At 39.9% G+C, this 25,955-nt stretch overlaps 1 protein-coding gene across 14 annotated transcripts in view; it reads left to right on the plus strand.

Moving 5' to 3' along the window:
- The window catches only part of LOC309701459 (uncharacterized protein), a 138,877-nt gene that overhangs the window by 1,466 nt on the left and 111,456 nt on the right, over window positions 1–25,955 (plus strand). For 10 of the 14 annotated variants that reach the window (XM_082525682.1, XM_082525686.1, XM_082525687.1 and 7 more), the window contains exon 3: window positions 3,934–4,017. The exons of 1 other annotated variant lie outside the window; for it this stretch is intronic. In XM_082525682.1, the coding sequence (XP_082381808.1) occupies window positions 3,934–4,017 (84 nt within the window). Of the gene's footprint in view, window positions 1–2,195; window positions 2,252–3,933; window positions 4,089–25,955 lie in introns of all 14 variants that reach the window. 3 more of the 14 variants (XM_082525676.1, XM_082525679.1, XM_082525678.1) reach the window with 2 other exon arrangements.

The raw sequence follows: 25,955 nt of genomic DNA on the forward strand, positions 1-25,955 counted from the left end.
CAAAGGACAGACAGTGCTACCAGGTATATTAAAAGCGATATATTAGGGGCGATCATGGCTCAAGAGTTGGGAGTTTGCCTTGTAATCGGAAGGTTGCCGGTTTGAGCCCCGGCTTGGACAGTCTCGTTGTTGTGTCCTTGGGCAAGACACTTCACCCGTTGCCTACTGGTGGTGGTCAGAGGGCCCAGTGGCGCCAGTGTTCGGCAGCCTCGCCTCTGTCAGTGCGCCCCAGGGTGGCTGTGGCTACGATGTAGCTTGCCATCACCAGTGTGTGAATGGGTGGATGACTGGATATGTAAAGCGCTTTGGGGTCCTTAGGGACTAGAAAAGCGCTATATAAATATTTACCATTTACCAAAAGCGCTGTGATCACCACATCGCTTTGGTTTAGACATGAGAGGACAAGTGTACGTGCACTGGAGTTAACTCTATCAATTTACCACAACAAGCTTTGGGAGTCAAGACACTCCTCCCCACAGTCCAAACTAAAACAGATAAGTTTGTGTTTGTTTTTCTGCCGACATACCAATTCACCTGGGGTACCTAAAAAGTTCCTAAATCTGGAGAGTTTCCCTTCTTTGGAAACTATTTGCATTAGCCAGGACTAATTACACACAGGTTCACACCCCTATAATCACTGACTCTGTCTAATATCGTGACAGGACAATTAGTTAAAAAAAGATGTCATACAAGGTGAAGTTGGCCACTGATCAATCTCCTTCTAATCGATTTATGGATAACGACGTTGACTGATGACTGCAAAAAGCTCTTACAGGTAGCTTATTGACATGCTGTACTGAGTGAGTGACTGCTTACTGAGAATCATTTTCTAGGATAATCAACCTGCTTGCTGGCTTATTGATAGTATAAAGGGCTAAATATAGAATATAGCTGTAATGAATAGGGATATTTAAAGCATGGCTACTGAGTGTCTCATAAAAAACAAAACAAAACAAACAAAAAGAGTGATTGTGACTTCTGTGTTACCAAACAATGAGGTGAGCTGGGATGGGAGCCTGTCGTTCAGCTAAATCAAATTTTTAAGTTCTCACAGTGAATATTTTAGCTTTAGCTCAGACGCATGAACACTTGTAAAGTGTTACACTGGTCACAGTGTAAAGAGAGAAAAGAAAAAACAACATTTACACCAGGTTTTAGTTCATTAAAGTTAAATAATTAAAATCAATTAATTAGAGCTGTCAGCAACTGATGGTGTCGAGCAATAAGTGGAGCTCATTTAGAGAGAGTATAGCAGGAGCCTACACTTCTGTCGATGCCTATTGAGTGCAAGAGAAGATACAGATGGGCACCATCTAATACTAATGTTGAGCTTTGTCATATTTAATTTCATATATATATATATATATATATATATATATATATAGCATTTCATAAAACAGACAGATAAGTCTCTATCGCCCTCTTTTGGTGATGTTATTTAAACACACATCAAAAGTTGTATGGAACACTGAAACACAGTTTGCCATGGCAGCCTCAAATGCAGGTTAAGGCTTTATCGTGCAAAGAAGAAACAATAGAAGTCCATCCATCTTCTCTGTTTCAAAGCTAATTTAAAATGGGCTGGAGGAAGAAGAAAACTATTCTGTAGTCAGATGAAATAAAATTTGAAATTATTCTTGGAAAAGAGTAAGTTAAAAAGGGACCATCTGGAATTTTATCAGGACTCATATCAGGTCTGCATTTGCAGTCTAAGCAGTCTTTTTTTAATACCTAATTATATATATGTATAGGTAGGTAGATTTAGGCTGCCATAGCCTGTAGAGGTCTGCATGGATAAGCCTCACCAGACCATCACTGATCCACCACCAAACTGGTCGTGCTTAATGATGTGACAGACAGCATAATGTTCTCTATGAATCTCCAAAACCTTTTAGTTCGCTAGTGGTAGATTTTCCAATTCTGGTATTCACTGCAAATGTCATTCAGGTTTTGTGGTGCCAGGCAGATAGCACAGATCTACTAGAGGACATCAGGCCCTCAGACCACCCTCATTAAGACTGTTTCTGATTGGTGAGAGACATTAACACCAGTGCTAGAGGCCATTTTGTAGGGCCCTGGCAATGATCATCCTGTTCCTGCTTGCATAAAAGGAGAAGATACCCGTTCTTCCGAGGACCTTAAGGTCCTTTGTCCAGTGTGAGTTAACACACTCAGTTGGACTTTTTGTGGTGCAGACTGCTGTCAGCCTGGCAAGTGAGAGTTCCTCTCCAGCCTGTGAAGAGAGCCCAATGTGAGTTTACACACTCAGTGCTTTCTAAAGTTTGTGTATGTATTTATATATAAAAAATTCACATCCATTTAACCGCTACAGCCAATAGTAGTGGTTTTAATGCTCATTCCCTGTTATGAATTTAGCAAAGTAAAGTTCAGCACACGTTTTTTCCTGACCCTAAAGAGTACTGTTCTAGAAGCACACTCAACACTAGCATTCAGTAACTTGAACAGGACTAATTTCATTAATTGGAATCATTTATGAGTCTTGTTTTCGGGGGAGAACACAATAAGCTGTAGTGAGGCCCGTTTGAAAAGAGACCCATGACTTTCATACTGTCTGGAAGGGCAGGCTGTGTGAATACACAATCACAGGTGTAGGCTGACCCTCACTGTAAGGTCATGACTGAGCTTGGTTTCATGATATGACTCGTGTCTCTATCAATCATTTAGCACATCTTGTCAACTTAAACCTGGTGTTGACCTGGGCTCTCAGCCAGCGTAGCCGAGTATCACTCGCTCTCATTAACTCTATAACAACTAAAGTAAGAGCAGGAGTGGAATGAAACTGGAGGAGCGAACTTCACCAACTGAGAGTATAATCCCTGCTCGTTTGGCAGTATATCTCTCTCTTTCTTCATCTTCTCCATTACAGAGCCTGAATCTCATGTGTGTCCAAGTGTCTGCATCACAGACCCCAACCAGGACTCAATATAAGAGAAGCTTTGTCACGTCTGAACCACTTAGAGGATGAGCAATAGCCTCGGCTCCCTTAAGACATAGCATTCGACTGAGAATAAGATCTGGGAGCAGGCCTGTTTAGCCACAAGTAGCATCTCCACCTCTTCAACCCGGATTCCCAAGAGCCTCTTAAAAGATGTTGCACAGTTTTCTCTCTCTTAAAAACAGCTGAGTTTAGCATTTAGCAGTGGCTGGCAATTGTTGGGAATATATTTTTTTATTCTATCACCAGCTGCTGTAAAAAGGAACCACAGCACAACAGCAGATACCACACAAAGGAGTGCATTTTAGTAAAATGCTAAACCGTGTATTTACCACAGCAGCACAAAATATAAACAATCCCTGTCAACATAATTTCTCCCAGAGTCAAATGTATGTTCAGTCATTATATCTGGTTATTTGTAACAGCGGCCATAATAGGAGTTAAATTTGGCAAATTTTTGGTCCTTGAATTTACTCAAATGGGAATTCTAACAGAGGATCTTTCCTAACAAGTTTATCCTGCTGTTATGCCAAAGCGTTGTTTCCTGCCAAGAAGTGATTTCTAGTCTTATAGTGTTATAAATGACTTGTTGGCCAATAACCTGTCAAACAAATCTCATGAATGATTTCACGTTATTTAGAGCCAAAAGAAACATTCCTATTACACGTTAGAAGCTATGAATAGTTTTAGGCAATGTCACTTTTCTATCCTTTGTTTATCCAGTACTTGTTCTTTTATCTCATTGGGATTAAAAACATGTCTTTCAAGAGACCTGAACAAGCAAAATATTAGAAATATTAGTGTTTTTGGCCACTGATCACTTTTTGACGCAACACTTATTTTCTGATGTTGCCTCTCATTTCAAAAGAGAAGTGGTAGATGCTATCAGGAGTAAACAGTTGTCACCCAGTGCCTTGAACAGTTGTTTAATATTTTACAATCAATCCATGCTAAACTACCATCTGCTCCTTCCACAGGCTCCTCCACTCCTGCTTAGTCAGCTGTTCCAGTATCCACGACAACCTCGACAACCTCTTGCTCTTGGAGCTATTTGGTGGGGGGTAGGTTGCTGTGGTGTTTTATTGCTCCACTGCTGGGGTGGAAGGGGTTCTGTTCTGCATATGGAGCTAAGGTACATCTAAGCTCTGGGATCACAGAAAAAGATTGAATAAGGAGTTGGAGACTGCCATTCATTGTGTCATTGCCACTTCATTCTGGAGTTGACAGTTGTGCTGACAATGCCCATAACACATTGATGTCCTTTTGCTACTGGGCTGTTCAAGTTGACGCCATTTTCAGAATCAGAATCAGAAAATGTTGAGCAGGTTTACAATATTAGGAAATTGCTGCGGTGCTTCAGTGCAAACATACTGTCATAAATTACGCTAAAATAGACATGAAAATAAAAATAAGAATAAGAATTAAAAGTGCTAAGTAGATAGATATATACATGAGTGCAGGTGGTGATCAGTGCCAAACATGGAATGATGCAATGAACACAGTGAAGCACATCCTCTGCTGGGCTTTCTTAATGACGGAGGTGATGGTGGGCTCCCACTTCAGGTCCTGGGTGATGGTGGTACCCAGGAAGCGGAATGAGTCCACAGAGGTGATGGGGGTGTCAGTCAGGATGATGGGGGGGAGTGGAGCTGTGTGCTTCCTGAAGTCCACAATAATCTCCACTGTCTTCTGGGCATTCAGCACCAGGTTGTTGTGGCTGCACCAGGACACCAGACGTTCAACCTCCCTCCTGTAGGCAGACTCATCCCCGTCCGAGATGAGTCCAATAACGGTTGTGTCATCTGCAAACTTGATTAGCTTGACAGACTGGTGGGTGGAGGTGCAGCAGTTGGTGTACAGGGAGAAGAGCAGGGGAGAAAGAACACAGCCCTGAGGGGAGCCGGTGCTGATGGTCCGGGAGTCCGAGACATTCTTTCCCAGCCTCACATGCTGCTTCCTGTCCGTCAGGAAGTCAGTGATCCACCGGCAGATGGGATCAGGCACATTCATCTGGGAAAGCTTGCCTCGGAGATGGTCTGGAAGGATGGTATTGAAGGCAGAGCTGAAGTCTACAAACAGGATCCTGGCGTAGGTTCCTGGGGAGTCCAGATGCTGCAGGATGAAGTGTAGGGCCATGTTGATGGCGTCATGTACAGACCTGTTGGCTCTGTATGCAAACTGCAGGGGGTCCAGGAGGGGGGCCGTGAGGGTCTTGAGATAGGAGAGAACCAGGCGCTCAAATGACTTCATGACCACAGATGTCAGAGCCACGGGGGTAGTCATTTAGTCCAGTGATCCTAGGTTTCTTGGGGACAGGGATTATGGTAGAGGACTTGAAGCAGGCAGGCACATGACATGCCTGCAGTGAGGAGTTGAAGATGCCAGAAAACACTGGGGCCAGCTCGTTTGCACAGTGTCTGAGGGTGGCAGGAGACACACCGTCTGGGCCAGGAGCTTTCCGAGCATTCAGACTCTTAAACTGCTTCCTCACACCTTCTTCATGAATATGAAAAGTTGTGGTGGGAGGAGGTGGTGTGAAATCCTCTTTTGTGTGGGGTGAGGAGGGGGGTGTTGTAGGTGAAGTGTTTGAAGGTGGTGATGGCTCTATGGAGGGGGGAGAGGTGGGGGAATGAGTGTCCAAAGTGTCTCTATTGTTGGGGCCGTTGGAGGTGTGAAGGCTGCCTGATGGCTCGTCAAAATGGCAGTAAAAGTCGTTAAGGGTATTGGCCAAGAGCAAGTCATCAGTGGAGTGGGAGGTTTTAGGCTTGTAGTTGGTGATATTCCTAAAACCTTTCCACACAGAGGCCGAGTCATTCTCTGAGATCTGCTGCTGCATCTTCTCAGAGTGCTGATGTTTAGCAATGTCCACTTCTTTAGTGAACCTGTACTTGGCCTCTCTGTAGCAGTCCCTGTCTCCGCTTCTGAACGCCTTTCTCTTTTCCAGCCACAGCTTTTTGAGTTTAGGAGTAAACCAGGGTTTGTCATTGTTATAACTCTGTCTGTACGCGGGGATCAGGTGGATCATGACGTGGTCAGAAAGTCTGAGTGAAGCGCGGGGCACCGCACGATAGGCCCCGCTGATCGTGCTGTAACAGTGGTCTAATGTCCTCTCCTCTCTGGTCGGGCATTTAATATACTGCTTGTATTTGGGAAGCTCATGGCTCAGATTGGCTTTGTTAAAGTCCCCAAGAGCAATGATGAGAGAGTCCGGGAATGTCCGCTCCATGTGCAGTATCTGCTCCGCGAGTGCGCACTGAGCTGCCTGCGCATCCGCATCTGGCGGGATGTAAACAGCGGCCAAGATGAATGAAGCAAACTCCCGTGGAGAATAAAACGGTTTGCAGTGAATAAAAAGGTATTCCAGAGAGGAAGAGCAGTGCTGAGCAATCACTGTTACATCTGTGCACCAGCCACTATTAATGTAGAAGCAGACACCTCCACCTTCAGAGGTGCAGGCACACCTGGGAACAGACTAAGTTTGCCTTAATTCCACTGCTGACTACAATTGTTGCTTGGCTAACCAAGGCACTTTCTATTGTAAGGTAGAGATGCTACAATAATACAGAGAAAACCCCCCAACAATCAGATGATCTCGTAGGGATGGGAATTGAGAACTGGTTCTTGGAGAGTACTGGTTCCTAGTAGTCCAATTCCTCAGAATTATTAGTTTGCTTGAATATCGATCAGGCTAATTGGTTCTTGCACTCACGCTACGTTTAGCTGGTTTCAGTTTATTTGTCTGAGGAGGAAAATCGTGGCACAGTTGCTCAAAAAAAAAAAAAGAGTGCGATGGTAAAGTGCATCCAGGCCAGAAACAACTGCATAATGCTGCTAAGACAACTTTGGCTCATTGCAACTACCTGCACAGCTCTCTTGCACATAGGGTTGCCAACTCCCTGAAAAATAAATAAGGGACACCTCGTGGCCAGGGCCGGGCGACCCAATTGTCTTCACCCTTCCCAGTGTGGTGAATTTTCTAGCTCTTTTTTTGTGTGTGAAATTATTTTTTTAACCATTTGACTTGAATTTGATTTAAGTAGATGTGTATTCTTTGTGATATGAACACATGTGAAACAAATGATCATTTAGCCATTTATTTTTAGCTCAAAATGACAACACGATAAAACAGGTCTCCTTCTTAAACAGAAGCCTGTCATGCTTAACTTTTGAGAATATAAGTAAATCTTTCTTTAAAAGAACTCTGTCCTGCTTAACTTAAAATAATAGAAAACAATAGAAAGAAAAACATTCTTGTAACAGTGCACATTTAGTGCATTTAGTACAATTGGCTTCAGTTGAGGTATTATTTCAGCTTTTCTAATGCTAATCAGCTGCTCCTGTTTGTAAACCCACTTGCTCCCATGATTACGCATCTTAACTCATCATCATTATTCATCTATGTATTACTTTTATGTATTAGTCATCTATTTGTTGTAATCATCTATTCTTGCAGTTGTTTATTACACAAAATAAATTATATTATCACACTTCTGGCCACATAGCGCTGATATTCACTGCACATGCCCATATTAACTTTTTCCAGCCAGGTGTTTTCCTTTTCCCATTCTTCCCTTTCTCTGAGGGGAACAAACATTGCTGCTCTAATGCTGGGCTTACACTGTGCGGTTTTAGGCCCATTTTGAGCCGATTTTTGAGTGATCGGACCGATTTTGGCCTTCATCGTGCATCGTGTAGTATACGTGGGGTAACGAGAAGTGATTAACACCTCACGACCAGCTCCCGATCATCAATCGCTCGTGAGGGTCTCACCACAGCCGCTCACACTGCTCGCGCGCAAACACGTAAACGTTGGTGTAAAAGATGGAGCAGCACGGCTGTGCAGCCTGTGATCTGGACACAAGCGATGGAGGCACAACTTGTAGAACTTTGGAAAGCTCATCTGAGCCTTTTCGATGTGGCATCACAAAATTATCACGACCACAACCGTGAAAATAGTTGGATTTACATCGCTGCTCAGTCACAGCTGCCCGATCAATGTTTTTCATTAGCAATTTAGCAAAGTTGATGGTGGTGGTGTGTCTGTGTGAGTGTAAGACGGAGAGAGAGAGCGCGACAGATTTTCTGTTATAACCTTCATTTTATGGAGGCACAGTGTGAGCACTCAGGTCGCATCAGAGCATCGGGCCTTGCACCGCAGTGTCTGCGTTTGTTTCCCTGTTGGCCATGCTTCTTGTTGTGGTCATTTGTTGTCTTCCGGTATTTTCTCCGTAAGCGACCTTTCCTCGACCAATGAGATGAGTGGTAATCTGAATTGTCATACTCGTAAGTGTGCTGTCAGCTCATTGGTCACAAAGCAGGAGAGGGGCTGGGAATTATGTTTTCAAACAAAGCGTTAATTCCATTAAAAGTTATAGACTACTTTTGATTCTCACTGTATTACGGGACAAAGTGCGTCCCTTATTAGCTCAATACGGGACGTGTACTTTTGTTTCGAAATACGGGACGATTCCGTATTTTAAGGGACGGTTGGCAACCCTACTTGCACAGCATATGGAGAAACATGCTAATGCTTAGCTAGCCAAGAGCCCAGAGTGATGTTAAAGCTCACTGTATGCTGACCCCAGTCCAGCAGCCAGACCCTGTTCATGTTTCTACAGTAGAATCACTGTGCCATCACTTTAAAGTCTCTTTGTGCTTTTGTGCTGGTTTTCATCTTTGGTTTGTGCTGTCGGCTTTGTGTTCTACTTGTGTAATACTAAGAGTAAGATCGTGTGTTTCATCATTAGGATAGGGATCTGTGTTTGTGCGTAGGACTGTAGCCCATAGCTTTATATCGCTGAATGGTTATTATGACACAATGCTTTCAGGTCATTTCACCGAGTAACACGAAAGTAATGTAATGAGTAGTATAACAAATTAATATCTCCTGGGAGTAACAATGTACTGCATTACTTTTAAGAAAAAGTACTCTGTTTAATATGTGTAACACTGATCACAACAAAGAGGGGAAATACTGCCAACATGAACAAACATTTGATTAATTAATTTCAAAATGTAATGTCTAAATTCTTATCAGTTCCCATCCCTACCTATGAGCAAGTGCTTTGGCGATAGTGGGAAGAAGAAACTCCCTTTTAACCAGAATAACCTCAGGGAGGAGCGGCCGTCAGCTGCAAGTGGTTGAGAATGAGCGGGGGAAGAAAAACATCAGACAGGCATACCCCTGCTAAATGGCATCACAATGTACCAAAATGAACATCAGGTTCTCTTCCTTAACATCTCAAACTAGTGACCGAGTCAATAAACTCATAACAAAAGTTGTTAGGGCACATCTTTAATTATTGGTTTCACTTTTGGACCCTCTATCTTTTATTAATAGTTTCTGCACTAAAAAAAATAACTCTTTGAATAAACATGAACATGATTAAATTGCTTTATTTTAGCGTTATGCAATTCTTTTAATCCAACTTAATGTACTTGAGTTGGACCAACTTAATTAATTAATGATGAATCAACTTATTTACTGCAGTTGAGTCCAACTTAATTTGACTGAATTGATCCAACCCATGCAAATTACGTTAGTCTGATTAAGATACTTAAGGCTAATAGAAAGCCATTCATTAATGTGGAAAACCTTTCCATGATTATTGTAAGTTTATTTAAAGAGTTATTTTTTGGAGTGTTCCACAAAGTCTAGAGTCTGGTTAACATAAAAAGCTGATGGATTCATCCATCCGGTGGAGGGGTGCAGGGGCCTATCCCAGATGTGATAGTAAGGTGTGTCTATCACAGAGAGACAGATTACGCTTACATTCACACTTATGGGTAATTTAGAAAGAACCTAACCTTGATAACCGCATGATTTTTGACTGTGAGAGGAAACCCAGGACCCAGAGAGAACACACACAAACTCAGCCAGCCTGTAGATTTAAACCCAGGACTTAGCTGCTTGCTAAGACTGAAAGTAAGAGAAATGTTAATATTACACGAACTGTGCTGTGTGCCGCAGGATCAACACGCTCTTCTCTGTGCAAGTCTCCTCACATAGTTCAACCTTATATGGGCTATAGGTTTACTGACACTAATACCTCTGGATTATATTGAAACACCAGCGGCGTAATGATCTCAGGAAGAATGCTTATTGTACCACACTTTGTAGCATCTCTATTTTCAGAGACGGCTCGATTCAAAGGCACACAGAGCTTACCTGTCAGTCAGACTCACACAAGAACGATTTCTTTCAGCTGACCTGAGGTAGCAGGAGTCACTTTCAAGTAAATGGAGCAGGAACTGTACTGGAGCAGCTGGTGAAAGGCAACCCAATCTGTTCTCTGGCTGGCCATGTGGTGTTGTTTGGGTTTCCTTGGGAATCTCATAATGAGACTATAGTTAATGAGAAAAACCTTTAGGGAAGACATTTTAGTAGTTGAACAACTTAATGTACTTAGGTTTAGGTTTGCAGGTTTAACTCCTGGTTTCTATTGTACAAATTGGAAAATCTATACCAACTATAAATGGGATATTAATCAGATATTTTCAGTTCCATAGTTTAGTTTTTTAATATTTATATTGTGTACACTACTAGGGTGAAATCTAGAATGGACAAGCCTCCTTTTTAATCAAATTATAGCTGCTAGTTATGCAGAGTACAGCAGCATTTTTAACCCATTGTAGGACTGCCACAGTTTGTTATATCCTGCATATCAGAAATGCACCTTTTCTTTTTTGAACCAGATGTTTAAAAAGATCGACATAGTCACGAATCATGGGAAATGATGAAATGTGTTGATAAAAGCAAAAATAGAACAGAGCATAGAACAGTGCAGGAAACACTGAATACATCAAAGGCATGTAAAACCATGTCAAAACAAACATATTGCATCTAATATTAGCACAACACTACAATTCATGTCTTAACATTTGCTTCTTTTAGTAAATATTCATCTTTCACAGACAGATTCCTTCCCGTATCCATGTTATGTAAGCTGCAAGTAAATATGAATTACATGGGTTTTAAACCTGACGTTGCTCGTAGTGTTCAGTGCCAGTAGGTGGCAGTGTTTTTATATAAATGGTCAATCCACACAATTAATGATTCCATCTGTTAACAGGCAAAACCACTTTTATTTTCATTAATTTGTTACAAAAAATAAATATTTTAACAAATGAAATAATTTTATTCCCATCAGAATTTAAATTGAAAAAATAAATAAATAAATAAAATACATGTTCTATGCGCTGTTGAAATGAATTCCTTACATTGTTTTAAACATACTAACAGCATCATTTAAAATAAATGCAAAAATGTGTAATTCCCTGTTACTAACATGTACACTACTTCTTATCTAATTAACACTCAGTTATGAAAAGTAAGCTGAGATTTTTCACACATACAATTATCTGTATTTACATTATTTTTCATTATTTATATATACATTTTGGCTATATTTCTGTTACCACATTGTGCTTTGAATCATTTGGTAACATCCATTTGATAATAGCATCATATAGTCATTTTTTTAGTTTCTTCTTCGTGACACTGTCTAGTGAATAAATTTAGATATTCATAATTCAGGCACATTGAATTATGAATATAATTCATATCACTAAATGCAGCATACTTAAAAGTAGTTTATAGGTGGATTTCAGTGTTGTTGTTATTTTTTTTAAAATATGTTTAAATGTTCCAGTTTTGACATCAGTCATGTTCCAATTGCACATTGGATTACTGGCTCCAGGCTAGTTGTGACGTCACAAATCCTGTAAGTAAGTCAAGGTTTTAAACCCAGTCTGACTTGTTGATGTAAGAACATTACTGTACTTTAGAGAAAAAAACACATCAAGTAACACAGATATTAAGATGACATTCAAAATGTAGAAGAGGATTGATGATGATGTGCCATTTATTAAGAAATTAATATTTTTTTGCATCAACTGTGCAATCACATTATTAAAATGATTATTATTATTGCCATGTGATTTACCTTTCATATATTGGATAAGTGAAGATCAGCTTTAATCTGATTGTTGGCAACAAAATATTATCAAATGATTTCCTATTTAAGTTGGTATTTAGTTTAAGGTGCTTTTTTAAATTACATTAATTTTCATGTTTTTGAAGCTGTGAATACATAAACATTTAATGTGCAAAGTGGATATGAGTGGCAGAAAATTAAATACAGATGGAGTAAGCAGTTACAGAGCCATTGTTCTATCTATCTATCTGTGCTAACACATTTAACACCTTCATTTACTTATTGGCTCATAAATACAGAAAACATAATATTTAATATTATGGGTGCCATAAATAGTGAATGAATTGATCACAAAACTACTTTCAGTAACCAAGCAGTCATCATTTCCCCCACAGAGCAAACGTAAAACAAGGATTTTTCCAGATCCTTGTTGTTAATGTTTATTTGGTAAACAGTTTTAATTTGGAATATTTTGGAGTAATATGATAAAACAGTATAACTATGTTTAGGATATATTAGTGTACATTATGATGTAAAGAAAACAATTCATGTTCCTATAATTTTTCCTATACTTCAACAATTCATCTTCCTATAAAGTCACACAAATTTTGGATGAATAAATTAAATTTGTTAAATTTGTTCACTGAGAAAAAATTATGATTTTAGTACTTGTTTTTAAAACGTCCTACATTTATTTGATATAAAGCATATCAAACTATCACTGTCAGTTGTTTTCTTTTTTCTTGGCTTTGTTTCTTTGTTTTTAGAGCATGGAGCTTGGTTATTGCACACTGAGCTCCTGCAGCATAAAGAACTAGCTGTCTTAGTTCTCCAACAATTGTCTTTTCTGGTGACTCTTTTTGGTGGTGGTGGTGGTGGTGGTGGGGGGGGGCTACCAGCATCTATCCATATGTTTATAAACTACTTTTAAAACCAAGGGCTTTATATGTATTTATAATAATAATGGATTGCATTTATATAGTGCTTTTCGGGGCCCTCAAAGTGCTGTACAATTCCACTATTCATTTACACACTGGTGAAGGCAGCTACAGTTGTAGCCACAGCTGCCCTTTGGCAGACTGACAGAAGCGAGGCTGCCATATCGCGCCATCGGCCCCTCTGGCCAACACCAGTAGGCGGTAGGTGAAGTGTCTTGCCCAAGGACACAACGGCAGAGACTGTCCGAGCCGGGGCTCAAACCGGCAACCTTCCGGTTACAAGACGAACTGCCAACTCTTTGAGCCACTATCGCCCCATAATTTATCTCCTCCTAAAAAAGATAACCTGTAATTCCCAACTTGACATTAACTTATCTCCAGATGAGACTGCTACAGCTTCTTTTTTTAAGACTGATGCTCTGCTATACAGAATTAATCGAACAGTTAACTGTTCAGTGTAGTATTCTCATAATCTGCTGTGTAGTGTCCTCTTTACCCACCACCAGCCCCACCCTGACAGTGACTTACAGTGACCTGCAGTGCTTCATTTATCCATGCCAAATGATCCTATTTTAAGTATTGAAAAGGCCTTTCTCTACCACAACTAATGTCTTACCCAGCACGTCCACTAGGTGATAATGAAGCTCAGGAGACAAGACTCCACAAATAAGGCTGTTTCATTTGTGTTATATATAATACAGAAAAAAAAATCAGGCCTGATCCCTCTTCCTGTGTGATTAAGGAGTGGATGAAATAAGGAGCTGTTAATACTAGAGGCAAATTATACCTTTTTAATTCCTCCTTAAACTGTAGTCTGGTGTAAGGAAAAGGCCAACGAATTTAGCAGTGGTTACATTTGAATTATAAGGCAGGATGAATGTTCATGAAGAATATTTAATCAGATGAATTTGGTTTAAAGTTGAGATTTTACAGTGCAAATATGCATATTTCACATTTTCCCGTTCAAAGATGCCATTAAACCTTTTTTTTAACCTTATGATGTGAAATCATCACTATTATGTTACGTATAATTATCATCACCTTAATGATGACCCTTCCACATCTTTCTTGATGGTATGGCGGTAGGTGCATTTTCAAGAATCGTCATATTTGTGCTGATTGCAGCGTCTTTGTATTTGCATTATATGCCAGGGAAAGCTAGAACCTACAGGTGGGCTTCCTCTCCCAGAGTGCGGGAGTGAAGTAGGAAGTAAGGTAACTAAATCAATATCATGTGAATTATTAAGAGCTTCCTCCTCTGTCACGCAAGGTGGATCTCAAGCTCAGAGATTTACTCTCTCTCTCTTGCTCTCCTTCCTTCTCTTATTTTCTTTCTCTCTTCCTTCATTTCCCCTTGTAAGTATCTTTTTTAAATAATGCTGTATGCTCTGTACGACACATGCGTATGGCTACACCATTTACACACACGTGCATGCTCACAGACTGGTCTTTAAGTTCACCCTTGTTGGAGTGCTCATTAGTCAGTGCAGTGATGCAGAGTAGCCCTGTCATTAACTGAGAGCTCTCTGTCCTCCACTCCCTTCCCTCTGTTTTGTTCTCCTTCCTCTACTAAGGATTTGTCTTCATTTTATCTTGGACACCAGGGGCATTCCAGAGATCTACATGACAAAGATCTTCCTAATCCCACTGAAGTCTAAATACCCTCTGCAGACAGTCTTTATTAGCAGAATTGAGATCAGGTATCCTAATTGCCTTTGCCATACATGTCACTTGTTACTGCCGAAGTCAAAACTGTTAAGGCAAAGAGTTTGTTCCACTCTGCCTTTGTTTTCTCCCTTTGGATGGTCAAAAAACAAAATCACACAATTATCTGTTATGATACAAATTTTTTCACCCTTCACATGCTGGTTACGTGAACATATTTGGAAAACTCCATTTACACAAAGACGTTATAAGAGAGTGGCATGAGAAAATCTCAGATTGAAATCTTTGGTAAATCCCTAATTTCCTTAGGAATTAATAAAGTATTCTCATTCTTTGTCTGTTTCTGGTGGAAAATAGCAAAGAGGGTAGTAGAAGTAACTTCATCAAACTGTTTAAACATTGCTTTTCTAATATTAGATTTGTCTGTGGATTCTATGCATGTCCTAAACACGCTGAAAACTATGCTCACTATCAACTTCATTAGTAACACGTACAGGTGTGGACTTCTTTTGCCTTTAGAGCTTTCTTAATTTTTCAATGCACAGAATTAAAAAGGTCCAGGATTTATTGCTCAGAGATGTTGATTCATATTGAGGTGATAGCAACTACAAACTCATGATGCGAATCTTCCATTCCACCACATTACAAACGTGCTGTAGCTGAGTCCTGTTAAAGACCAGTTTGAGTTTATCATAGCTTGGTGACATAGCACTTTATCTGCTAGAAGTAGCCACTGTAAGATGGGCACATTGCGGTGTACACATCTTCCAATAGCATTATTGCTAACCATGTCCCATGGCTAGCAATAATACTCAGGTAGGCTGTGATGTTTTATGATTATGATTATGATTTATGATTTGGTATTAAAGGACCCAAAGTGTGCAACATCCATCTACACCATCATCACCAGGAGCCTCAACTGTTGTTACAGGGTAAAAATGATCCATGCATGTTGTTTATGCCAAATTCAGAAATCAAGACTCACCAGACCAGGCTATGTTTTTCTTCTGCTGCTCATTGGATCTCACAGTCAGATCCATCCCATTCTCCTGATATGTTCTTTCAAAAACACAAGATAGCAAGGCTGAAGATGCTAGCAACAGGACTTTGCTAAACCATGTGTAACATGTGTGGTAGCTCCTTCTATATTTTCAGTAAAGTCTACGCTTCAAGCTAGCATCTACTCATTATTGCAGATAAATAACAGTTCACAAAATAAGGTTTATCCCTCAGAATGCAATTTTATATTTGCCTCCAGAAACTAGCAGTGTTTGCTGATGATTGTAAAAACACAATATGCATGTAATCTATCCAAGAAAATAATGTTAGGGCTTTGGAATAACTCTACAATCTCATTATTCAAATGCTGTGTGAGTGAATTTATCAGCAGCCTTAACATGTTTTGATGTAGTTGGAAATGCACTCTTTTTAAAGAAATAGATAAACTTACTGTATGGAATCAATTTCTTGCTTGAGTGGAGACCCTGGAACCGCTTCACACAACTTCAACATTTATTATTGTATATTCAAGCTTGCATTGAAAGAGCTGTGTACAGGTATATAGGTATTACATTATTCATTATTACAATTTCATTTTTGAAATGCTGAATACAGTTCCCTGTCCAGGTGTGAAGTGTAACAATGAGATGGGTGATAACTGTTGGGGAAATTTTATAGCTAAGAGTGCTGTAGTACCATTTTCAAACCTCTTTCCCTTTGTCATGGTTTTATTTAAAGTGGACCTGTGCTTTTCTAGATTTTCTGTCATGAATATATATACAGATATAATTGTGCATGCTTGCATTAAACATAGGCAAAGTTTCAAATAATGAGTTCAGCATATTTCACATATTTCACGTAATCACCAAAAGCCCAGATTTCCAATTGCTTCAAGCACCAGAGATTCCAAAGACTGTAATACGCTCATTTCAGTTATGGCTATGAACTAAAGGCCCAGTATAAGATACAGTGGTGTGAAAAAGAGTTTCCTATTTTTTTGTGTGTGTTTGTCACACTGTTGCAGACCATCAGACAATTTTAAATATGCAATATGTAGTTTCTAAATAAATGTTTACTATTGAGGGGGAAAAATCCATTTATTCTATTGTCTATGTTTTCTACGACTTTTGTGAAAATACTCTGTGGACTGAAGAGAAAAAAGTGGAACTTGGAAAGTGTGTATGTCCCATTATATGTGGCATAAAAAATAACACAACATTTCAGAAAAGGAACATCATACCAACAGTAAAATAAGGTGGTGGTAGTGTGTTGGCCAGGGGTTGTTTTGCTGCCTCAGCACCTGGAATGGAACTATGAACTCTGGTGTCGAGCAAAACATCCTGAACAAGAATGTCCGGCCATCTGTTTGTGACCTGAAGATGAAGTGTATTTGGGTTCCGCAGAAGGACAATGATCCCAAACACACCAGCTAGTCCACCTCTGAATAGCTTATGAAAAACAAAATGAAGAGTGGCCTAGTCAAAGTCCTGACCTCAGCCCGATTGAGATGCTGTAGCATGACCTTAAAAAGGCGACTGATGCTCGAAAACCCCGTGGCTGAATTACAACAATTCTGCAAATTTGGCCAAAATTCCTCCACAGCGCTATAAACGTCTCATTGCCAGTTATTGCAAATGTAATCAACTGCAGTTGTTGCTGCTAAGGGTGGCCCAACCAGTCAATAGGTTTAGGAGGCAATCACTTTTTCATGCAGGGCCATGTAGGTAGGTGGATTTTAATTAAGTGCAAGTATACCATCAACACTGACATAAATACAAGAAAACGGCCTTTGAATAGCTGTCCACTGTAGTGACCATGCGTGAAAGGGTTAAATGTGACAAACATATTAAAAGAACAGGAAATCAGGAAGGGGACAAACACTTTTTTCACACCTGTAAATTCAATTTTCAAACTGTAAATGAATAATGAAATGTAAATATACTCCCATACATTTAGATTTATTTCAAGAATAATGATATGGAGCTAAATCAAATAACTGTTTGAATCAGCTGAACAGTCATCAGAGCAAATCTTTTTTGTTGACAATTAAGCTGCTTAAAGATACTTAAATGTCTGACTGCGTTCTACATTGTCAGTTAATACAATTTTGTCAAAGCCCTTGTGTGGCTCATTTACACATAAGGTGAACATTGCCATCTCTGACCCGAGGCACTGGTTTACAGCATTAATAAGATTTGTCATTTTTTTAATGTGCAGGATTTTCCCTCACTATGGCCTTTTCCTAACCAAGTAAACACTAGTGCCCAACCCTAACCATGCAACCTTCTCTTGCCAAAAAAACAAGCATCAAATATGATTCAGTTCAATTCAATTTTATTTATACAGTGCCAATTCATAACAAGTCACCTCAAGATGCTTTATATTGTCAGGTAGATCCTACAATAATACATACAGAGAAAGTCCAACAATCATATGACCCCCTATAAGCAAACACTTTGGCGACAGTGGGAAAGAAAAATTCCCTTTCAACTGGAAGGGGCTCTAATGAGATGTATAAGATACAGTGATATGAAAAAGTGTTTCACCCCATGTTTGTCACACTTAAATGTTTCAGATCATCAGACACATTTAAATATTGGACAAAGACAACAAGTATACACAAAATGCAAACTTCCATGCTCTCCACCCCCTATTATAAATGAACTGTGGTGTATCACATCTTTGGGAGGCTGAGTTCTTCCAAAGACCTGACTGATAAATTGAAAACGTATGACACGACTACCAAACCTTGTAATGAGGATTTCTTTTAATGTATCTAAAATGGGAACCACTCAGCAGTCAGCCATGCCACGCCCATTGATACACTGATGCCAAAGGACAACTTCTGTATAAGAGAGTGATGCAGGTGACATCTGGAAACTAAATTTTATTGGACACTAGGGAATATGAGGTTAGAATATCTTGAATACACTCATATAAAGGTTTAAATGTGATTAATAAAAATGACCCTGTAATAGATTAAATGAAACATGATCTTCTTCCTTACATAAATTTAAAAGTAAGAGGAATGAAGTTCTGGCTACCTTTGCTGATTTTTCTTATTCCCACAGACATCTGACCTTGAGATATTTCCAGCGCTGCTATGATGTTTTAGTGTCAGTCCTTCACAATCAAAGACTAATGGCCTCTTTCATCATCTTTCCAGCAACATTCAGCAATCATACACTGAGAAATACATACACTTAAATGGAAGACATTAGTTACTGAATGTGATTATTGTATTATTATATGTGTGGTCCAGATCTAAATTGTAGGCAATATGTTCCTTGATTATCATGAACACACACACACACACACACACACACACACACACACACACACACACACACACACACACACACACACACACACACCTTTATGGGCAAAAAAGGGAGAACATAAGCAGAGCAAGCAGAGTAAGACAATAAAAAAAACCAAAAAGCACCAGAGATTCAACAGTGGGACAAAGAGAGATACAGGGCTACACGCACAGAAAAGTTAGGAGGACATAGGAGGAAAAAATTCATGGCTTCATGGCAGGTGAAAACATATAATGATGAGACACTGAAGACTAACGCCATTGTGAAGGCTCACGCACATAGGTGAACACAGAGGGGGACACTCGGATAATAATTCAAGAAAGCCAAACACGCTAATAATAGAAATAAACAAAGATGAGATTACTGTAGCTTAAAGAGGTTTCCTACTTTTTTCCATATGGATATGGCCTCTTCATCATTATGGTTACAATAATAACTTCTTTGTGAGGGAAAGAGAAGAGTGCTGGTTATGGGTCACTTCTCTACTCGCTCATCTCTTGTAAAGGAGAATTTTAGGAATGAAACATTTTGCATGGTTAGATCAGTTTCCGGGTCACATTGAGGAGGAATGGCATAGACTCTGCTTCTACAGGGAGTGCAGAATTATTAGGCAAGTTGCATTTTTGAGGAATAATTTTATTATTGAACAACAACCATGTTCTCAATGAACCCAAAAAACTCATTAATATCAAAGCTGAATGTTTTTGGAAGTAGTTTTTAGTTTGTTTTTAGTTTTAGCTATTTTAGGGGGATATCTGTGTGTGCAGGTGACTATTACTGTGCATAATTATTAGGCAACTTAACAAAAAACAAATATATACCCATCCATCCATCCATTCGCTTCCGCTTATCCTTTTCAGGGTCGCGGGGGGCGCTGGAGCCTATCCCAGCTGTCATAGGGCGAAAGGCGGGGTACACCCTGGACAGGTCGCCAGTCTGTCGCAGGGCTAACACATAGGGACAGACAACCATTCACACTCACATTCACTCCTAGTGGCAATTTGGATTATCCAATTAACCTATCCCCACAAATATATACCCATTTCAATTATTTATTTTTACCAGTGACACCAATACAACATCTCCACATTCACAAATATACATTTCTGACATTCAAAAACAAAACAACAACAAATCAGCGACCAATATAGCCACCTTTCTTTGCAAGGACACTGAAAAGCCTGCCATCCATGGATTCTGTCAGTGTTTTGATCTGTTCACCATCAACATTGCGTGCAGCAGCAACCACAGCCTCCCAGACACTGTTCAGAGAGGTGTACTGTTTTCCCTCCTTGTAAATCTCACATTTGATGATGGACCACAGGTTCTCAATGGGGTTCAGATCAGGTGAACAAGGAGGCCATGTCATTAGTTTTTCTTCTTTTATACCCTTTCTTGCCAGCCACGCTGTGGAGTACTTGGACGCGTGTGATGGAGCATTGTCCTGCATGAAAATCATGTTTTTCTTGAAGGATGCAGACTTCTTCCTGTACCACTTCTTGAAGAAGGTGTCTTCCAGAAACTGGCAGTAGGACTGGGAGTTGAGCTTGACTCCATCCTCAACCCGAAAAGGCCCCACAAGCTCATCTTTGACGATACCAGCCCAAACCAGTACTCCACCTCCACCTTGCTGGCGTCTGAGTCGGACTGGAGCTCTCTGCCCTTTACCAATCCAGCCACGGGCCCATCCATCTGGCCCATCAAGACTCACTCTCATTTTATCAGTCCATAAAAACCTTAGAAAAACCAGTCTTGAGATATTTCTTGGCCCTGTCTTGATGTTTCAGCTTGTGTGTCTTGTTCAGTGGTGGTCGTCTTTCAGCCTTTCTTACCTTGGCCATGTCTCTGAGTATTGCACACCTTGTGCTTTTGGGCACTCCAGTGATGTTGCAGCTCTGAAATATGGCCAAACTGGTGGCAAGTGGCATCTTGGCAGCTGCACGCTTGACTTTTCTCAGTTCATGGGCAGTTATTTTGCGCCTTGGTTTTTCCACAAGCTTCTTGCGACCCTGTTGACTATTTTGAATGAAACGCTTGATTGTTCGATGATCACGCTTCAGAAGCTTTGCAATTTTGAGACTGCTGCATCCCTCTGCAAGATATCTCACTATTTTTGACTTTTCTGAGCCTGTCAAGTCCTTCTTTTGACCCATTTTGCCAAAGGAAAGGAAGTTGCCTAATAATTATGCACACCTGAATGATGTTGATGTCATTAGACCACACCCCTTGTCATTACAGAGATGCACATCACCTAATATGCTTAATTGGTAGTAGGCTTTCGAGCCTATACAGCTTGGAGTAAGACAACATGCACGAAGAGGATGATGTGGACAAAATACTCATTTGCCTAATAATTCTGCACTCCCTGTAGTCTATTAGATAGTCGTAATAGTATAGACTTCTGTCTGTAAACCTCCTTTCTCTTGTAAGGACGATGTTAGCTGTGGGAGAGACAAAAGAACAAAACGTAACAAAAACAAAGGTTAAGCAGGGCTCTAGAGTGCGACCAATTTGGTCGCAAATGCGACCAAATTTTTCAGTGGTGCGACTAAAAATAAATATTTGGTCGCACAGGTGCGACCAACTGTTCCGGTAACAAAAAAAAAATCTCTGTAACTCTCCGTGTGGTCAACAACAGACACACATTATGCCCCTATCGTGGACTAAACCAATCAGAGATAGTCAGGGGCGGGACCTCTCTGATTGGCCGTGGTCCAGTTGAAAGTGCAGGTGGAAGAGAGAGGTGAGTAGCTTGAATAAAGCGATATCAATTCATTAACGGATTCCACACAAAGACCCAAACACGGAGCGGACCCAACACATCAGAATCAGCTTCGTCTTTCTCGGCTTTCTCACCCGACGGCCTGAACACGGACACGCTGTCGGAGCTTAGCGATTCTTCGGGTCCGCGCTGTGTTTACGTCTTTTTGCGCTGATTCTGAGCTGCAGGTTTTGCCTCTCTCCAACCAAAATTCACCGAGCCTGCAGCAAAAGAAGCAGCAAACTGCGCTTCACATTTGATCAATGTCGTCATGAATTCCCTCTGACTTTTGCTGTTTTGCTTCCACCACGATAAAAATCACACTTCCTGCACAGCTCTCTCTCTCTCTGTACTTCAGGAACAGTTTCCCGTCTCAAATCTGTTTTCTGCATTATTCATTCGCTTATTACCCACCAGTCTAGCGTTGTTTACAGCGCTTTTTCTTTTTTCACTTAAATGACCTCGGACAAGAAAGCCTAATTTCTGCTGTTCAATACTGAAGAAATTTAAATTTCTTAAAATTATGCAAAATTGCAGAATATTTTTAAGGTTATCTGCTATAAAAAGCCAGACCAGGAAAATCTCCTTCATGTTTTCCTGTGTTTTATTCTCAGTTACTTTCACACAAAGGCATCTGCTGTGATTTTCACAATTCTGATGAAGTCTCATGTGTATCAGTACTGATAAATGATCAGAATTATAATATTTCTGACTGTCTGAGGCTAAATTGAATCAAATCAGGACTTTGAGAACCGGAATTGAATGGATTATAGAAATCAGTGATGATACTCAGCCCTAGTGAGCAGCCTAGGCCTGAGAGAAGTGGATGTACTGTAGCTGTGGGTAATAAGAAAAGATGAAAAGAACTATTGATAACTTTTTTGTTAAGTTAAGGCCTGATCTGTCTGAAATTCATAGCCAGTGCTCTGACACGGTGCCATCAATATTTGAATGCTGAAAAAGCACAGTGTATCCAGAAAACACATTATATGCTGCGATAAATGCACTGCCCAAGTGTCCCCTCTCCCCACGGCCTTTCAGCAGCAGACAGCAGCAAACAGGTCGTCAGAGGAGGCCAAGATGATGATTAAGTTTTTAACATTTTCTACAATATTGACAAAGCACTTTAAGCACAAGTTTGTTAGTTAATAATTTAGAAATTAATATTGTCTGTATGGACTTCCCCCCCAAAGAAAGTGCACATGTAAAACTGCGGTGTTAAGCGATGCGGTTGAAAAATTTGAGTGCGCCTAACTTTTGTGCCAGTACGCCTAAATTTTTAAAGTTAGGCGTACCGGTGCGCCCATGTCAAAAAGTTAGTCTAGAGCCCTGTTAAGTTCAAGCTCTCAATGGCACCAAAACAATTGAGCACAACTATTTCTCTGTTGAGGAGGAGAACGATGCTGATGCTAGAGCTCAAAAATCACAATAGCTATCTTTTAATTTGGCTAAAGCTTTGAGGGAAATAAGGATGCTAGTTTTGTGGAGGAGAAGATGCTATCATTATCACTGCACTATACAATGAGATAAACTTAATGTACTGTAAATGTGAAGTAGGCTCTGGTTATATAACTCTCTGGTTATATAACCAACAAACACATCTAAATTTAAAGCGGCGTGTATTTTTTTGGCAATGCAAATGTATTGCACTGTAATTTAGTAGGTTACCTATAAATTGCACTTTTAAAAGTAAAAATAATCATCAACAACAATAAAAGAAAAAGGTAAACATGACTTCCTGATTTCAAACCATCTGATAGACTGATGACTTCATTATAATGACCACACACTGTTTCAAGAACAGCTACTTAGTGTGTTCTAAAAACGTGACTCGAAATAATGAATTTATCGGTGAACTTATTATGTAACATATAGACACACTGTGAAAAAAAATTAAGTCAACATCAAGTGATGATGAGCTAATCCTAATGTTTCTAAATGTGATAAGCAAGAAACAGAGATCGGTTTCATCCAATTCACAAGAAAAGGCAGCAGCAGGAAAATTTTTGAAGCCATATCATGTTATTAAGTTATCATTTCTATATTCAGTACCAGTTCACGTTTTAAGCTACAGTGCACTTGTGGCCAAATGCAGTAGCCTGATTGGTCAGATTTATTTATTTGTATCAAAAAAATGGGGAAAATTGATGTTCGAAAAAATAAAATGTTGCAAATTCATCCAGTGAAATTAGCGGTTGGTGTGAATGGCTGCATTATGAATAGAGTCCAAAAAATATTTTTAATGAAAAGGATATTTACATGGATTTCCAATGGTCTGTAAAGGCCTTTACTTGGTAATATGGGTATAGTCATGTCTTGTAGTCAAGTTTGTGCCTGATAACACAGGGCAGCTTCAGAGGTCCTATAGAATCCATGTGGCACACGGAGGATGAACAGCAGGGCAGGGTATAAGGTCGAACTGGTCATAATGTTTTGGCTCATTAGTGGATTTCAGCAAAATAGAAACCTACCCAGTTCTACCCAGTACAAAAAAAAGAAAGAAAATTACATGATCACAACAAAAAAAGCAAACAGATTTATTCTCTCACATTGGGCACCCTGGGAGAGAATAAATCTACAACCTGAGACTGGCGTGTCACACAGAAGGATGGGATACACTCATGCAGTAGTATCAGTCTTCTTCTATTTCTCCTGCTGCTGTTTCTTATCTCGGAATTGGCCTCTTGTTTACAGACACCATCAGTTAAGCACAACATCCTCTAATATCTGTTCAGCTAATGACTGGGTTGTAAAACCTATCAATCTGCAGGAAGTACAGGCACCCGGGGAGATGTTGAGGAATGAAACTGTTAAGACTAAACTGTAAAGTTGTTAGAAAACATGCCAGGTAAATTTCCCAACAGGCATTCTTTAACAAGTATGAGTTTCAATTCCTAGCAAACCCATATTTACCAGAATGTGGGCTATTTCTGTCGAATAAACACTCATCACATTCAACCTGCTGTGTTACCAGCTAGCCATCAACAATGCAATTAATGAACACAATGATGATAGCGCCAGGAGGACATTCCTCATTGCTCATCGTGCATTCCACGCTGCATGCTATTACAAATGACCAAACACTCCATATAATAGCACATCATTTAGCCGACGTCCTTCGCTGGCTTTGCTCCCCACATACTCCAGACTGGCCATCAAAATCTCTCTGATAGAGCACATTAATTACACCCATCCAGAGACAGCTATGATTACAATTTCACACGTTTGAATGGACTACAGCCATTTGCAACAAAACTGCAGAGGCAGAGCAATGACTTTAGTGCAGGGGGAGGGGGGGATTGGAAGTGGGGAGGGTTATTCGTAATTCTCCGACGAGAGGAGCGGATGCGGGATGCGTGGATGCATGGATGCTGACAGTTTTGGCGTTCAAGCAATGTTCTGTAATCTCATGCAAATAGACCTGAATCTCTATCTTAACACATCTTCATTAGCCAGTTCACAAGTGTCTGCAGCATAGATTGAGGGACAATGGAGGGTGGAAGTTAATGCGTAGTAGGCTGTCTCTGTTTTCATATTGGACAACTTTAATTAAGCGATAGATTAAGTTTTGAAGAGATGGTTTAATGCACTGAATCCCATGAGTGCTCTAATAAACAGCAGAATAGAATCAGTCAGTGGATCTCTAATGGGGCTGAAAATAGACACAGACATCTATATTTCTGCAAGTAAGTCACTTATTTAAATAGAGATGCTATATTTAATAATTAAAGGGGTTTGCATACAAACAGTATATATGTACTCGATGGAGTTTCTAAGGACTCTAATAGACACATTTAATGTGATCCACAGAATTGTGTGCTTTACATGTTTTTGTCCACAGTAAACAAAGTGAATTTAGAACAGAGAAAGGCAGCTGTTATCATTGAAAGTAGAAAGTTAGATTTAAAAAGAGCCAAGTGAAAAGCTGGGTGAGTTTAATTTAATTACTAAAGCAAAACTTTAAGACATTTAAGCTATGCATGCTTACATGTCTATTTACACATTATACTAATACACTGTTAATCTAACATTAAACTAGTGTAACTTTGTTGGCCCTATTCACACGTCTAACATGACCTTGAATTGTAGGCTGGATGTGTAATAATTGTTGATAGGAATTCTGTTTGTGGCAGCACATGTGATAATCATTCTCTACAGTAAAGAGTATGCACTGTTTATTTTTTTCCTTTCTTGTGTCTGGAATCGTTTTGACCTGTAATCCCCAAGATTATAGTGGCTAAACTGCCCACTGTGTGTTTTCATGCTCTTTATCAACTCCTAGCATGCTAGGCTGAGATGACTGCTGGCCTCTGGGTGCCCTTAGCCTGACATTCAGGGATCACAGAGGTAGCTCACTGTGCGTGCGTGTGCACACGTGCA

Source organism: Aulonocara stuartgranti (genome assembly GCF_965226115.1).
Source record: "Aulonocara stuartgranti genome assembly, chromosome: 23".
Taxonomy (NCBI): Eukaryota; Metazoa; Chordata; class Actinopteri; order Cichliformes; family Cichlidae; genus Aulonocara; species Aulonocara stuartgranti.